The sequence below is a fragment of the Urocampus carinirostris genome, chromosome 13 (genome assembly GCF_059441175.1).
Source record: "Urocampus carinirostris isolate Australia breed hairy pipefish chromosome 13, RoL_Ucar_1.0, whole genome shotgun sequence".
In the NCBI taxonomy this organism is placed as follows: Eukaryota; Metazoa; Chordata; class Actinopteri; order Syngnathiformes; family Syngnathidae; genus Urocampus; species Urocampus carinirostris.
The window spans coordinates 36,315,846-36,331,946 of NC_142361.1; the positions used below are offsets into that span (position 1 = coordinate 36,315,846).

General features: G+C 37.3%; 1 protein-coding gene across 1 annotated transcript in view; it reads right to left on the reverse strand.

Annotated features, from left to right (window-relative positions):
• Positions 1 to 6,146: 6,146 nt before the first annotated feature.
• Positions 6,147 to 16,101, reverse strand: part of lyst (lysosomal trafficking regulator) — a 104,064-nt gene continuing 94,109 nt past the window's right edge. Inside the window, exons 46-53 of the mRNA XM_088350872.1 lie at positions 15,689 to 15,878; positions 15,481 to 15,617; positions 14,561 to 14,659; positions 13,633 to 13,769; positions 13,452 to 13,549; positions 12,178 to 12,334; positions 10,975 to 11,046; positions 6,147 to 10,907 (exon numbers count right to left, since the gene is read on the reverse strand). Of these exons, the coding sequence (XP_088206998.1) occupies positions 10,769 to 10,907; positions 10,975 to 11,046; positions 12,178 to 12,334; positions 13,452 to 13,549; positions 13,633 to 13,769; positions 14,561 to 14,659; positions 15,481 to 15,617; positions 15,689 to 15,878 (1,029 nt within the window). The 3' untranslated portion in view covers positions 6,147 to 10,768. The remainder of the gene's footprint in view (positions 10,908 to 10,974; positions 11,047 to 12,177; positions 12,335 to 13,451; positions 13,550 to 13,632; positions 13,770 to 14,560; positions 14,660 to 15,480; positions 15,618 to 15,688; positions 15,879 to 16,101) is intronic.

Below are 16,101 nucleotides of genomic sequence, written 5' to 3' on the forward strand. Positions count from 1 at the left end.
ATGCACCGCTCACTGACTTGACACCGTCTGCTGTTTAGTTTTTGAATCCTCCGACACGGTGGCGCAGTGGTTAGTGCGTGCGCGGTTCCTGTTATGAAATACTGAGATCGAACCTTCCTCTGGGAACATCTCTTTAGAATTGTATACAGAAATGGATAGAGGGAAATATATAGGTAGGTAGAGAGATTTATAGATGACCATGCACATATATATAGAAAGAGAGAACACGGGAATGACTGTTTTGAGCTTAATCGAGCAAAAATATACACGGAAATGTCCCAAAAATACGTAGGACATACTAAACACTTACATTTTCAACATACTAACCCCTTATTTTTTTTCTTCTGCATTTTCGACATACTACCCCCACTTACGTCATTTTTTGACATTTTCTACATATTAACCCCTCGTTTTTTTTTCAACATTTTCGACATACTGCCCCAATTACGTATTTTTTCGACATTTTCGACATACTACCCCCAATTACGTATTTTTTCGACATACTACCCCCACTTACGTATTTTTTTGACATTTTCAACATACTAAACCCTTACGTCATTTTTTGACATTTTCGACATATTAACCCCTCGTTTTTGTTCAACATTTTCGACATACTACCCCCCGTAACATATTTTTTTGACATTATCGACGTACGCACGTATTTTTTCAACATTTTTGACATACTAACCTTTTGCGTTTTTTTTCAACAATTTGACATACTACCCGCCCTAACGTATTTTTTCCGACATTTTCGACATACTAAACCCTTACGTCTTTTTTTGACATTTTTGACATACTAAACCCTTTTTGTATTTTTTTGACAATTTCGACATGCTAAACCCTTGTTTTTTTTTTCGACATTATCGACATACGTACGTACTTGCGTTTTTTTTCAACATTTTCGACATACTACACTCCCCTTACGTTTTTTTCGGCATTTTCGTCATACTAAGCCCTTACGTATTTTTTTGACATTTTTGACATACTACCCCCCTACGTAATTTTTTGACATTTTTAACATACTAACTAACCCCTTACGTTTTTTTTCAACATTTTCGACATACTACCCCACTTACGTATTTTTTCAACATTTTCGACATACTACCCCACTTACGTATTTTTTTGACATTTTCGACATACTAACCCCTTACATTTTTTTTCAACATTTTCGACATACTACACTCCCCTTACATTTTTTTTCAACATTTTCGACATACTACACTCCCCTTACGTTTTTTTTTGACATTTTCAACATACTACCCCCCTATGTAATTTTTTGACATTTTCAACATACCAACTAACCCCTTACGTTTTTTTTCAACATTTTCAACATACGACCCCACTTACGTATTTTTTTGACATTTTCGACATAACCCCTTACATTTTTTCTCAACATTTTCAACATACTACCCGCCCCCTTAAGTAATTTTTGGACATTTTCAACATATTTCCCCCCCTTACATATTTTTTTGAAATTTTCTACATATTAACCCCTTGTTTTTTATCAACATTTTCGACATACTACCCCCCGTAACATATGTTTTTGACATTATCGACGAACGCACGTACATACGTATTTTTTCAACATTTTTGACATACTACCTTTTGTGGTTTTTTTCAACATTTTTGACATACTACCCGCCCTAACGTTTTTTTCAACATTTTCGACATACTACACTCCCCTTACGTTTTTTTCGGCATTTTCGTCATACTAAACCCTTGCGTTTTTTTTCAACATTTTCGACATACTACCCCACTTACGTATTTTTTTGACATTTTTGACATACTAACCCCTCACACTACCCCCCCTTACGTAATTTTTCGGCATTTTTGACATACTACCCCCTTACATTTTTTCTCAACATTTTCAACATACTACCCGCCCCCTTAAGTAATTTTTGGACATTTTCAACATATTTCCCCCCCTTACATATTTTTTTGAAATTTTCTACATATTAACCCCTTGTTTTTTATCAACATTTTCGACATACTACCCCCCGTAACATATGTTTTTGACATTATCGACGAACGCACGTACATACGTATTTTTTCAACATTTTTGACATACTACCTTTTGTGGTTTTTTTCAACATTTTTGACATACTACCCGCCCTAACGTTTTTTTCAACATTTTCGACATACTACACTCCCCTTACGTTTTTTTCGGCATTTTCGTCATACTAAACCCTTGCGTTTTTTTTCAACATTTTCGACATACTACCCCACTTACGTATTTTTTTGACATTTTTGACATACTAACCCCTCACACTACCCCCCCTTACGTAATTTTTCGGCATTTTTGACATACTACCCCCTTACATATTTTTGGGACATTTTCTACATATAACCCCTCACCTTTTTTTTCAACATTTTCGACATACTACCACCCGTAACATATTTTTTCGACATTATCGACATACTAACCTTTTGCGTTTTTTTTCAACATTTATGACATACTACCGCCCTTACGTTTTTTTTTTCAACATTTTCAATATAATAATAATAATAATAATTTCCTTTGTATTGTCATTCTTTGTAACAATGTACACAGAACGAAATGTCGATACACCTGACCCGTTGTAGCGAGTCGATGCAGCCGCAGCCAACAGAGGGCGCCGCCATTATACCAATTAGGTATGTCTCGGCCGAGGCGCAAACCAGCGACCTACCCCCCCTTACGTAATTGTTTAAAATTTTTGACATACTACCCCCACTGATGTATTTTTTTGGACATTTTCGACATACTACCCCACTTACGTATTTTTTTGACATTTTTACATATTAACCCCTCGTTTTTTTTCAACATTTTCGACATACTATCCCCCCGTAACATATTTTTTTGACATTATCGATATACAAACGTACGTACGTATTTTTTCGACATTTTTGACATGCTAACCTTTTGCATTTTTTGACATACTACCCGCCCTAACGTATTTTTTCGACATTTTCGACATACTAACCCCTTACGTTTTTTTTGACATTTTTGACATACGTACTTACTTACGTTTGTTTTCAACCTTTTCAACATACTACCCCCCTCACGTATTATATTGACATTTTCGACATACTAACCCCTCATGTTTTTCTTCAACATTTTTGACATATTACCCCCCCTTACGTAATTTTTGACATACTAACCCCTTACGTTTTTTTTCGACATACAACCCCTGCTTAAGTTTTTTTTGGGGGACATTTTCGACATACTAAACCCTTGTTTTTTTTTTTCGACATTATCGACATACGTACACTTACGTTTTTTTTCGACATACTACCCCCTTTACGTATTATATTGACATTTTCGACATACTAACTAACCCCTTACATCTTTTTTTTCCGACATACTACCCCCACTTAGGTATTTTATTTACATTTTATACATACTACCCCCCCTTACGTAATTTTTTGACATTTTCGACAAACTAACCCTTTACATATTTTTTTGATATTTTGTACATATTAACCCCGTACGTTTTTTTTTCAACATTTGACATAATACCCCCCTTACGTATTTTTTCGACATTTTCCACATACTACCCCCCCTTACGCAATTTTTTGACATTTTCGACATACTATAACTGAATTTAGCCCCTATGCAAAAACAAGGAAAATTTGATTTTTATTGTGCTCGGCAAAAAAAAAAAAGCATTTTTGGCAAAACTCGGAAGAGCAATAAGAGGATATTGCTATTTTGCAAAGAAAACAGGAATTATTGCTACTACTCTTCAAAAAAGAGAAAAAACTAACTCGAGATTTTTGCCAGTACTCCGCAGGTGAAAAAGGGAACTAAAAAGGCTTTTTTTCGCTACTATGCCCAAAAGACAAATATTAGAAAGAGGGGATTTTAGCAACGGCTATGTAAAAAGGGAAAAAAGGGATGTTTACTATTGCCCAGAAGTTGCACTTTTATTGTGAAAAATGTAAATGAAGTGATGTGGCACACCTTCATTGTGAGGCAGGGAAAAAAAGCTACAATTGCATCATTTTATTGTGAAAAATGGAAACAAAGTGAAGTGGCATACTCTTATTGTGAAAAATGAAGATGACGATAAGTTGCACAACTTCTATTGTGAAAAAAAGAAATGAAGTTGCACTTTTATTGTGAAAAATGTAAATGAAGTGATGTGGCACACCTTCATTGTGAGGCAGGGAAAAAAAGCTACAATTGCATCATTTTATTGTGAAAAATGGAAACAAAGTGAAGTGGCATACTCTTATTGTGAAAAATGAAGATGACGATAAGTTGCACAACTTCTATTGTAAAAAACAGAAATGAAGTTGCACTTTTATTGTGAAAAATGAAAATGAAGTGATTGTGAGGCAGGGAAAAGAAGCTATAATTGCATCATTTTATTGTGAAAAATGGAAACAAAGTGAAGTGGCATACTCTTATTGTGAAAAATGAAGATGACGATAAGTTGCACAACTTCTATTGTGAAAAAAAGAAATGAAGTTGCACTTTTATTGTGAAAAATGTAAATGAAGTGATGTGGCACACCTTCATTGTGAGGCAGGGAAAAAAAGCTACAATTGCATCATTTTATTGTGAAAAATGGAAACGAAGTGAAGTGGCATACTCTTATTGTGAAAAATGAAGATGACGATAAGTTGCACAACTTCTATTGTAAAAAACAGAAATGAAGTTGCACTTTTATTGTGAAAAATGAAAATGAAGTGATTGTGAGGCAGGGAAAAGAAACTATAATTGCATCATTTTATTGTGAAAAATGGAAACAAAGTGAAGTGGCATACTCTTATTGTGAAAAATGAAGATGACGATAAGTTGCACAACTTCTATTGTGAAAAAAAGAAATGAAGTTGCACTTTTATTGTGAAAAATGTAAATGAAGTGATGTGGCACACCTTCATTGTGAGGCAGGGAAAAAAAGCTACAATTGCATCATTTTATTGTGAAAAATGGAAACGAAGTGAAGTGGCATACTCTTATTGTGAAAAATGAAGATGACGATAAGTTGCACAACTTCTATTGTAAAAAACAGAAATGAAGTTGCACTTTTATTGTGAAAAATGAAAATGAAGTGATTGTGAGGCAGGGAAAAGAAGCTATAATTGCATCATTTTATTGTGAAAAATGGAAACAAAGTGAAGTGGCATACTCTTATTGTGAAAAATGAAGATGACGATAAGCTGCACAACTTCTGTTGTGAAAAACAGAAATGAAGTTGCACTTTTATTGTGAAAAATGAAAATGAAGTGATGTGGCACACCTTTATTATGGGGCAGGGAAAAGATGCTATAATTGCATCATTTTATTGTGAAAAATGGAAACAAAGTGAAGTAGCATACTCTTATTGTGAAAAATGAAGATGACGATAAGTTGCACAACTTCCATTGTGAAAAACAGAAATGAAGTTGCACTTTTATTGTGAAAAATGTAAATGAAGTGATGTGGCACACCTTCATTGTGAGGCAGGGAAAAAAAGCTACAATTGCATCATTTTATTGTGAAAAATGGAAACGAAGTGAAGTGGCATACTCTTATTGTGAAAAATGAAGATGACGATAAGCTGCACAACTTCTGTTGTGAAAAACAGAAATGAAGTTGCACTTTTATTGTGAAAAATGTAAATGAAGTGATTGTGAGGCAGGGAAAATAAGCGATAATTGCATCATTTTATTGTGAAAAATGGAAACGAAGTGAAGTGGCATACTCTTATTGTGAAAAATGAAGATGACGATAAGCTGCACAACTTCTGTTGTGAAAAACAGAAATGAAGTTGCACTTTTATTGTGAAAAATGAAAATGAAGTGATTGTGAGGCAGGGAAAAGAAGCTATAATTGCATCACTTTATTGTGAAAAATAGAAACGAAGTGCCCTGCGACTGGCAGAAAACAAGTATTTCGCACAACTGCCAAAATATAAGATTGTGTTGTTATTCTAATAAGAAAAAAGGGATTTTTGACCCTTCTCTGCAAAAAAAAAAACCCCAAAAAACGTGTGACTTCTATGAGGCTCTTTAATTCCACCCGGGGGAGTTAAAGCCCACCCCCATATTTGCATATTACCCTATGTTTATTACAGTGTGTATTTTCCAGTAATTTCCCTACGGGGATGAATAAAGTATCTATCTATTTTAAGTAAAAAGAAAAAGAAACACCCACAAAATTGACACACAAGACAAAATAGTATAACAGTTCAAATATTTATATATGTATATATATTTATATTTCTACAATTGGAATATTCGCATCACATGTACACATTTACAAAGAAAAGACAATCATGCCAGTGAGCTCCAACAACAAATGTCTTGCTTTATGCATAGCTCAAGTTTAGAGAGAGAGAGCGAGCGAGAGAGGAAAAGGTCTCTCTCGTTTTTTTTTTTTTTGACATGTCCCAAAAAAACAACAAAAACTTGCAGGAAAAAAAAAAATTATATACATAAAAATGTCATAAGCCAAAGGAGAAAAGTAAACAAAGGCCGGAAATGAAGGAATGAAAATACAAAGCAGGATAACTTTCAAAAAGACATGTTCCCTTTCTTGTAAACAAGACAAAAGTGTAAGACACAGGCAGAAAGTAGGAAAAAAAATAAATTTAATAACCCAAAATAGGCTCAAAAATGGACTGATGCATTCCTTGGATGCGTATACGGCACAGTTCTGAGGCCATGAGATCGAACCTCCAGTGCGGAGTTTGCATGTTCTCCCTGTGCTTGTGTGGGTTTCCTCCGGGCACTCCGGTTTCCTCCCACACTCCAAAAACAGGCATGTCAGCTAATTGTCAGTTCATGGTGTCCCCTGCCCACTGCCCCAAGATAGCTGAGATGTGCTCCAGCACCCCCGCAACCCTACTGAGGATAAGTGGTGCAGATAATGGATGGATGAACCATAGGTGCAGAAATTTGTATTTCTTTTACACCACGTTTATCGGCCATCTTGCTGTTACGCTGTGCTCCGTGGCGTTGGTTTTCCTTCACATGAGACTGCAGCGCCATCTATTGGTCAAACGTGACACACCGGGGCTTTAAAGGGACAGTGTGTAATATTTAAGGCCTCCTAGTTGTATGAAAAAAAAAAACGTTGATTAATGTGCATTTTTATTTAAAAAAAAAAAAAAATCATAGGTGGAGAATTTGTGTTTCTTTTACATGATGGAACCTTTACCTAGAGGTCGCTGCCATGTTTTTTCTGGGATCTTGCTGCTACGCTGTGCTCTGAGGCACTGGTGTTTGTTCGCATTAGACAAAAGTGTCTGGTGATCAAACATGGCATACCTGTTTTAATAAAATAATCCAGGTTTGGGGATAGATTTTCAAAATACCGCCTATTTTTTTGGGCCATTCTACACAAATTCCCAATTTTGGGATGTTGCAAAAATACCCAGTACTTTTATACAAAACCGTGTACAATAGTTCAAGGACAATATGTCCCAAATTTGTATCTTTTTTTGTTTTAATAATCCAATTATTCATATAGTTTTTTAAAAAAAAAGAAATAGATACATTTTAATTTTGAACCTGGTACCTTGTCAAATTTGATCACAATCTAAAAATCTAAACATCGTAGTTTACACATTTTCCTTAAGGTAGGTTTCAGCGTTTCAAAAAGTGGCCCATTTGGAGCAACCACTTTACTACACTAAAACTTTTGCAAATTTGTATTTTACTTTAGCTCATTTTTAGACATTGTGAAAGAGTTGTAAATGTTTGACTTCTCAAGTCAAATCAATGCTTCTGCACACTTGCTCGTAATAATAGTGAATAAGAACGAATTACTTCTGTGCTTAGCACACGTTTAATTTCGGCTCTAATTAGAATACACATCGAATAATCTTTTTATACGTTTATGCCGGAAAATTCCTCGGCTAACCAATGTGTCGAAAGGGGAGAAGCTAACTACCATGTCAGGAATAATTTTAGGAGTCTGTTTATTTTAAAGAGTTTTGGAGCGAAACAAACACATTTCAAGAAGCAATGTCGAACGAAGCAGATATACTTTTAGGCGGATTTTTTTTTTTTTTTAAATCTGTGGGCATTATGGAGTTTTGGAGTCAATATTTGCCACGGTTGGATTCTTTGGATTGTCAACCGGGGGACGTCCACAAAAAAAAACGACCGCAACAACAAAATTGTTTTATCAAGAAATAGATCTGAAAATGGATGTTTTGGGCAAAATAATTCAAGCAAAAATTTACGTCATTTTTTTTCTCAATTGCCGCTCAAATGATGCTAATGTGTGTCAAACGATACCCTTTTGAAAGTGGGTTATGTAGAAAAATCAGCAACCCAAAAATGTGGGTCATTTTGTCTCAGGAATTTCAAAAGATTCAGGTTGTCAAATGATGGGTCCATTTTGGATCCCATATTGGATTATTTTAGTTTTTAGTTTGATGATAGACATGACATTTTACATTTCTCTGCAGATAAAGTAAACCAAAAAAAGGAAAAAAATTGGGTTAATTTGAAGAAATTTCGATCAAAATACCGTATTTTCCGCACTATAAGGCGCACCGGGTTATAGGGCGCACCCCGAAAAAATAGTTTTTGGTCCTATATTTGACATACATAAGACGCACCGGATTATAAGGCGCTACAATGGGAACGTCGACAAAACAGTCAGATAGTTCAGTCCAACTTATTACCCCCTTAACATTCCCAAAGCTTGCAAAGACGCAAATACGTGTCGAGAACACGTGCGGATGCGGTGTCCGTACGATGTCACTCAAATGCATCGTTCCATCATTCGGAAGATTGAAGTCTTGGGATTCAAGAAATGCCAACCATTCCTTAGTTTCTATTTTCGCTCGCAACTTTACTGTGCATATGACAATAAACACTTGGAATTGAGTTGAATTTAAAAATAAAGACTCCATTCCATCCATTATCTGCACCGCTTATCACAGAAACATCGAGTTCAGTCTGAAACAAGATACAGGGAAAATATATAGCCGGAGTAGCTCACCGAAGTCGTTGTGTTCAATAATAATGTGCAGCCATGGTCCTCTTATATCCGTGAGTTTAGTAAATCCAGGAGAATAAAATATTTACAAATACAGAATAGTAAAAAAATGCTTTCTCTATGCCGTCAACCATGTGCTATACGCATTCATCTTTTTTGGCCAATTGCAGGCTTTGTTTCGCCGCTTCAACCAATGCCAGCCTGTAATTGATAAAAATGATCCGCACCTTGACCTCCGAATAACTTTAGCTAATAGTGATCGATTCAAATGATGATTGACACATCTTTTTTGGCCTATTGCAGGCTTTGTTTTACAGCTTAAGCGTATGCCAGCCTGTAAATGATAAAACGGATCCTCCCCTTGACCTCCGAATAACTTTAGCCAATAGTGATCCATTCAAATGATGATCGACACATTGGTTAGCCAATGAAACGCCGGTAAATAAATCCCAGCATACACCGCGGACTACTTGGCGTTGGGGGGAAAATCTAGTCGGCGGCTGCTTTCATTAGTTGCAAGACTTTGCGATTTAATATTGATCCATATATAAGGCGCACTGTATTATAAGGCGCATGGTCAGCTTTTGAAAAAAAATAAGACTTTTAGGTGCGCCTTATAGTGCAGAAAATACGATACCTTACTCAAATTGGGTTTGGTTGTTTACAAAAATAAAAAATGAATATAAATGTGTTATCTTGTAGAAAACAACCACAAAAACACAATTGTTTTATGAAGTGATGGATCTGAAAACAATTGTTTTGCAGAAAAGAAAGCAAAAAACGTTATTTTAAAAAAAATGATTTTGCGTTAAATGACAGAAAAAGTGGGCCATTTTGTTCAAATGAATCCAAGTCCGGGATAGGGCCTATTTTGGGTTCTTTTTGGGGTTTTTCAAAGAATATAAACAAGGAATTACAGCGTGAAACCTAATATTGCTCTGCAAATGACCGAGAGGAAAAATGAAAAATGGCAAAATTGGAAAAAGTCAAAAGGAATGTTAGCTAGAACGAGAAAAACAAGAAAAAAAGAAATGGGCTTAAATTAAGAATGTCAATGTCGTCTAGTGCGTCCTGCAGACGCTCTGCCATAAATAAAAGGCGCTTCGGATTAAAGGAGCGCCATGCCGCAGCAACAAGCCAGCAAAGTAAAGTGTCTGTTGCAACCTGCACCCACCGGAGGAGGACCCAGGATTTTTTTTCGGACCCCTCTGGACTTTGGACTGGAGGAGGACAGGGGATCTTCTTTGGACCTTCCTGGATCAAGGAATGAAAGAAAACTTGGGATCTTTCTGGAAAACAGAGGTTCTTCTTACGATCTTCCAGGATCTTGGACCAGAGAAACACCAGTTATCTTTTTCACACCAGAGGAAGACTTGGAATCTTCTTTGGACCTTCCCGAATCTCAGGCCAGAGGAGAACCCGGGTTCTTCTTCAGACCTTCCTGGATTTAGGACCAGAGAAGGAACCGGGATCTTTTTCACACCAGAGGAGGACTTGGGATCTTCTTTGGACCTTCCTGGATGTCAGACCAGAGAAGAACCCGAGTTCATCTTTGGACCTTCCTGTACTAGGATCGGAGAAGGACCCGGGATCTTATTCACACCAGACGAGGACCCGGGATCTTCTTGGATCTTTTTCAAACCAGAGGAGAACTGAGGATCTTTTTCAGATCTTTCTGCATCTTGGACCGGAGGGCCTGGGATTTTCTCCGGACCCTTTTGTAACCCGGGATCTTCTTCGGTTCTTCCTGGAACTCAGACCCAAGGAGGACCCAGGATATTCTTAGGACCTTCTTGGATCTGAGACTGGAAGAGAACCCAAGATCTTCTCTGGACTCAAAACGGATCATCCGGCGGCGTAGCTGCTCAAGAAAGAGTAGAACATGGGCAGCTTGAGTCGCTGCTGGTCTCGGCGACACCAGGCCATGACGGTTCCTTCGCTGTTGGCCGTGTAGAGGTGGTGACCGTCGCACGAGAAGGTCAGGCTGAGGAGAAAAAGATAACAATTTAAGGAAGTCCAGAAAAAGAAAGACGGAAAGTGGACGGACGTACCTGACGATGGCTTTGCAGGACTTGGGGAAGGTGATCTCTCGAACGGGTTTCAGGTCCCAAGTGCTCCAAAGTCTGAGGAGATAGATGCAAGAAGAAAGTCACATAGAAATAATAAAGGATGGCATAAAAAGAAAAATATAAACTATATACAGTATATGAAATAAATACATAATAACAAATAAAAAACAAACCAATGATAAAAAATTATATTAATAATAAGAAATTTAAAAATTATTTTGAAAAATGGAAAGAAAGTAACCTTTTATTGGGAAAAAATTGAATTAAAGCTATGTTTCACACCCACATTGTGAAAAAATGGAATAGAGGCTATATTGCATCATTTTATTGTGAAAAATGAAAACGAAGAGAAGTTGCACACTCTTATTGTGAAAAGTGAAGATGAGTTGCACAACTTTTATTGTGAAAAATGTAAACAAAGTGAAGTGGCATACTCTTATTGTGAAAAATGAAGATGAGGATAAGTCGCACAACTTCTATTGTGAAAAATGAAGATGATGATAAGTTGCACAACTTCCATTGTGAAAAACAGAAATGAAGTTGCACTTTTATTGTGAAAAATGAAAATGAAGTGATGTGGCACAGCTTCATTGTGAGGCAGGGAAAAAAAGCTACAAATGCATCATTTTATTGTGAAAAATGGAAACAAAGTGAAGTGGCAGACTCTTATTGTGAAAAACGAAGATGACGATAAGTTGCACAACTTCTATTGTGAAAAACAGAAATGAAGTTGCACTTCTATTCTGAAAAATGAAAATGAAGTGATGTGGCACACCTCTGTTGTGAGGCAGGGAAAAGAAGCTATAATTGCATCATTTTATTGTGAAAAATGGAAACCAAGTGCCCCGCGACTGGCTGGCAACCAGTTCAGGGTGCCCGAAGACAGCTTGGATGGGCTCCAGCACCCCCGTGACCCTACTGAGGATAAGCGGTGCAGATAATGGATGGATGGAAACGAAGTGGAGTTGCACACTCTTATTGTGAAAAATGAAGATGATGATAAGATGCACAACTTCTATTTTGAAAAATATAAATGAAGTTGCACACTTTTATTGTGAAAAATGGAAACAGAGTGAAGTTGCACAGCTTTCATCGGGAATGATAGAAATGAAGAGGTTTATCGTGAAACTGGGAAACTCGGCTAAGTTTTATTGCGAAAGGGTGAAAAGAAAAAAGGAATCGGACCTGACGACGCCATTTTGCAGTCCCCCGGCGATGACGTTGACGGAGACGCCCTCGGGCTGATTGGAGAAGGCCACCGAGCAGATGGTCTCCCGGCAATGGACGTGGCCAATCAGGTCGCCGTTGACCGTCCACAGACGGAGGTCGCTGCCCCCGCCCACTGAAGAAACAAGCCACGCCCACACACAAAAAAAAAAGTAACGTCAATTACGAAACTTGAAAAGCCGCACTCTTAACAGAACCCGGTTTTGTCTTTGTACACCAGACTTAAAGCTTTTTCTGTCTTTTTTTGGGGTCTTTTGTTGGAATTTTTGCCTCCTGTTCTTTGTAGGTTTTTTTTTGGTCGTTTTTGAGTTGTGTTATTGTTCATTTTTTGGAGGGTTTTTATTTTTTTTTGGGTCATTATTTTTTTCTTTCTTTTTGGTAATTTTTTGGTTCTTTTTTATTTTATGTTTTAAATTACTTTTTGGTTGTTTTTGAGCTGTGTTTTTTGTTCATTTTTAGGAGGGTTTTCTTTGTACTTGGTTTAATTTTGGGTGCGTTTTGGTCGTTCCTTTGGGGGGTTGTTTCTTTTTGTCACCCCCCCATTTTTTTTTAACTCTGAAGGTAATCTTCCAATCCAGACTTAAAACCTACCCTTTCAGACTTGCTTACCCCTCAAACCACCCCCCCTTTATATATGGTATTTTTGTATTTAGGGTCTGTTTTTTTATTCAAAACTGTTTTTAATCTGTGTGCAGATACCTCAGGTGTCCTGAAAGGCACTTTGAGATAAAATGTATCATTATTATCATGTTGGCAAAAACATGGACTTTTTTCTCTGGAAGGGCATCATAAATGTTTCCAGACATTACCGTGAATAAGCCGCACCTTATACGAAGCCGCAGTGTTTAAAATGTGGTAAAAATGTAGCAGCTTGTAGTCCTAGAACTTACAGTAATTTAAAGTGGTCTCCTGATAAGGTGATTCTGTTTTTAATATTGGACAAGGAGATTACAAAGGATGATAGATCCTTACTTTGACTATTATTGTAGATTGTTTTTCTTTGTTTTGACTATAACATCATTGTTGCGATCGGCCGATCATGTCACTGTTCTTTGATTTTTACACACTGATTTTTTTATAAGATTTAATAAAAAATAAATGGTTTAGGGGAGAGCCTCGGAAGGGGGCAAGGAGTTCTCTTAAATGAAAGCTTCTCTCCCTTGTCCCCTTGCAAATTAGAAAAAACAATTGTTGTCTTCTCTCCTTATTTTGAGGGTCTACTATAAACGTACCCGAGTCGCAGACGGTTGCGATGTCGCCGGTGGTTTCGCTCGCCGAGACGGCCGTCACCGGGCTTTTGTGGCCGGTCAGGCTTTGCACGTAGCATAGCCTGAAAACCAAAGTCACACTGAGCACGTGCAGAAGAACGAAGAGGATTTAGGGGGCAGGGTCAGGGGGCGGGGCTAAGCTTACCTGTTGAGGTCCCAGAGGATGCAACTGCCGTCCGTGCTGACGCTAATCAGGACGCTAAACGGCTTGCAAACGAAAAGGCTGCTCACTTCCCCCGTGTGGCCGTACAGGTGAACTGCGGACTCCGCCTCCATCTCAGACTGGCCAGGAAGAACAGAATTCATGAGCTGTCATCATTTAAACCCAATTATTTATCAGAATTTGATGTATTACTTTTTCTATTGGAGTAAGGCTTATTCAAGGGGGCGTGGGCGATTTTGACCTTGAGGAACTTTTTCATTAAACTTTCCCAGAATAAAGTGCAATTGCACCTCCACTACACTAGGGAGCAGTGGTACGCTCATTGGCAGAGTATTTTGTTTACATTCTGCCTCCACGCATTGCGAAGTTTAAACACAAAGCGGAACGGACACTCAAGTGACGGGTGGTCAAGAGACAAATAAAAGTCTCCAGTTTATAGTTGATAAGGACAGTGTGTGTATTGTAATGCCTCCTAGTGGAACATAAAACACATTAATTTGAATACTAGGCACGAAAACATTATCTGTCACACCAGAGTTAGTTTTTATAAAAAGTCATAGGTCGAGAAATTTGTCTTTCTTTTACACAGTGGAATCCCCACTTAGGTCGGCACCACGTTTGTCTGTCATCCTGCCACCACACTATGCCGAGTATCGCCGGCCTTCGCTTGCACCAGACAACGCAGTGCCAGCTGGTAGCCAAATGTTACACACTGGGGCTTACAGTTGATAAAGCTATTCTATGTTGTGATTTGGTCCATATTTGCTTGGGGGGGCGCGAGAGGATTTCTTCTTCCAAGGGGGGGCGCGAGAGAAAATAATTGAGCGCGGCTTTAACACTTTCCTTTTAGGGGCAAGAGTGATGCTGCGATGAGGATGCGGATGTTGCGTTTGTCGCCATGGAAACTCACGGTGGATGCGGTGAAGCGGTTGCTGTAGGCGGTGATGACGCCGCATTTGCTTCCAGTGAAGAGTTGGCAGCCGTCCGGCACCCAGGCGCAGCTGCTCACCTGTCACCGGACAATTCGTTCGTTCGTTCAAAGTCACGTAAATAATACAAAATGACACATAAGAACAAACCCAAAATAATATTAAAAAAAAACCATCAAAAAAAACACCCAGAATAGATTAAAAAATGAGAGAAAAGATAAATAATTAAAAAAAAAAAAAGCAAATATATGATAAAATAAAAAAAATAAAAAACAGAAATATTAATGATGAAAATTACTGAACATATATATCAAATAAAAATGAGGGAAAATAATTCAAATGATAATCTACACAAAAACAATTCAAACAATATAATACATAAATAATAATATAAAAATGTATATGTAGTAATAAGTAACAAAATACAAATAATAAATAAGAGGGAAAATAAAATAATAATAAAAAACAATGAATGATAAAAAATTAAAAATAATGTAATACATAAATAATATATATTAATGTGATAAGTGAAGCAAAATATAAAAATGAAACAAAGCATAAGGAAAAAAAATGAAATAACAATTTCAATAAATTATAAAAGGGAATGTAAGAATATAATATGTTAATAATGTATAATAGTATAACAAAAAAACAAAAAATAAAATAAACAAACAATAAGAATATAATACATAAATAATACATATTGACATTTGAAATGATGAAACAATATAAATCAATAAAAAAATAACCCCCCAAAAAGATAAACTATAATACACAAATAATAGAATAAAAATCGTGAGAGAAAAATATGCACGTGTGTTTGTTTGGGGCAATAAATAACAACTGAAATATTATAATAATAAACTATATAATGAAAATTGATATAAAGAGTGGTAAAAACCTGATGGAGCGGCGAGCACTGTATAAAGTTGATGGGCGGCTCGCTCTGTTTGCTTTTTAGCCTTAGGATGTTGTCGGCGTAGCCCCAACTCAAAATGGCTGACCACTGGATGTCCGTGCTGTGCATGCTACGGACACCTGTGGGCAGAGAAAACATTTTCCCACAGTCAGTAGGTGGCGCTAAAGACTCTTTTGCATATGCGCCTAACCCTGCTCCTTGCTGTAGATCATCAATAAGCAGAATTTTCGCGCCAGGCCGCAGACGGTCCTCGTGGGCAGCGCCAAAAGCGAACCGAAACGCTCGCCGTGAGGTTGGCTGAAGCACACCACTGGGTCGGGGGCACTGGGGGACCCCACGTACTCGCCCCATTTTAGGCCTTTAATCCACGGCAGCGGGCTCTAAGGGCAAAACAATTACAACAACACTTTTTGGAGGGAAAAAAACGCGGCGCAGATGGTGTCAAGTATCAAACACGTTTGATCATTTTGTCGCTCGGACGAAAAATTCCAAGCAGACACGTCCCAAAAACGACCAATAACAGGCCAAAAACTAGAAAAATAAATAAATTAAAAAAAACACACAGAAAAAAAATACAAAAAAAAATTGACTAGGAAAGCGACC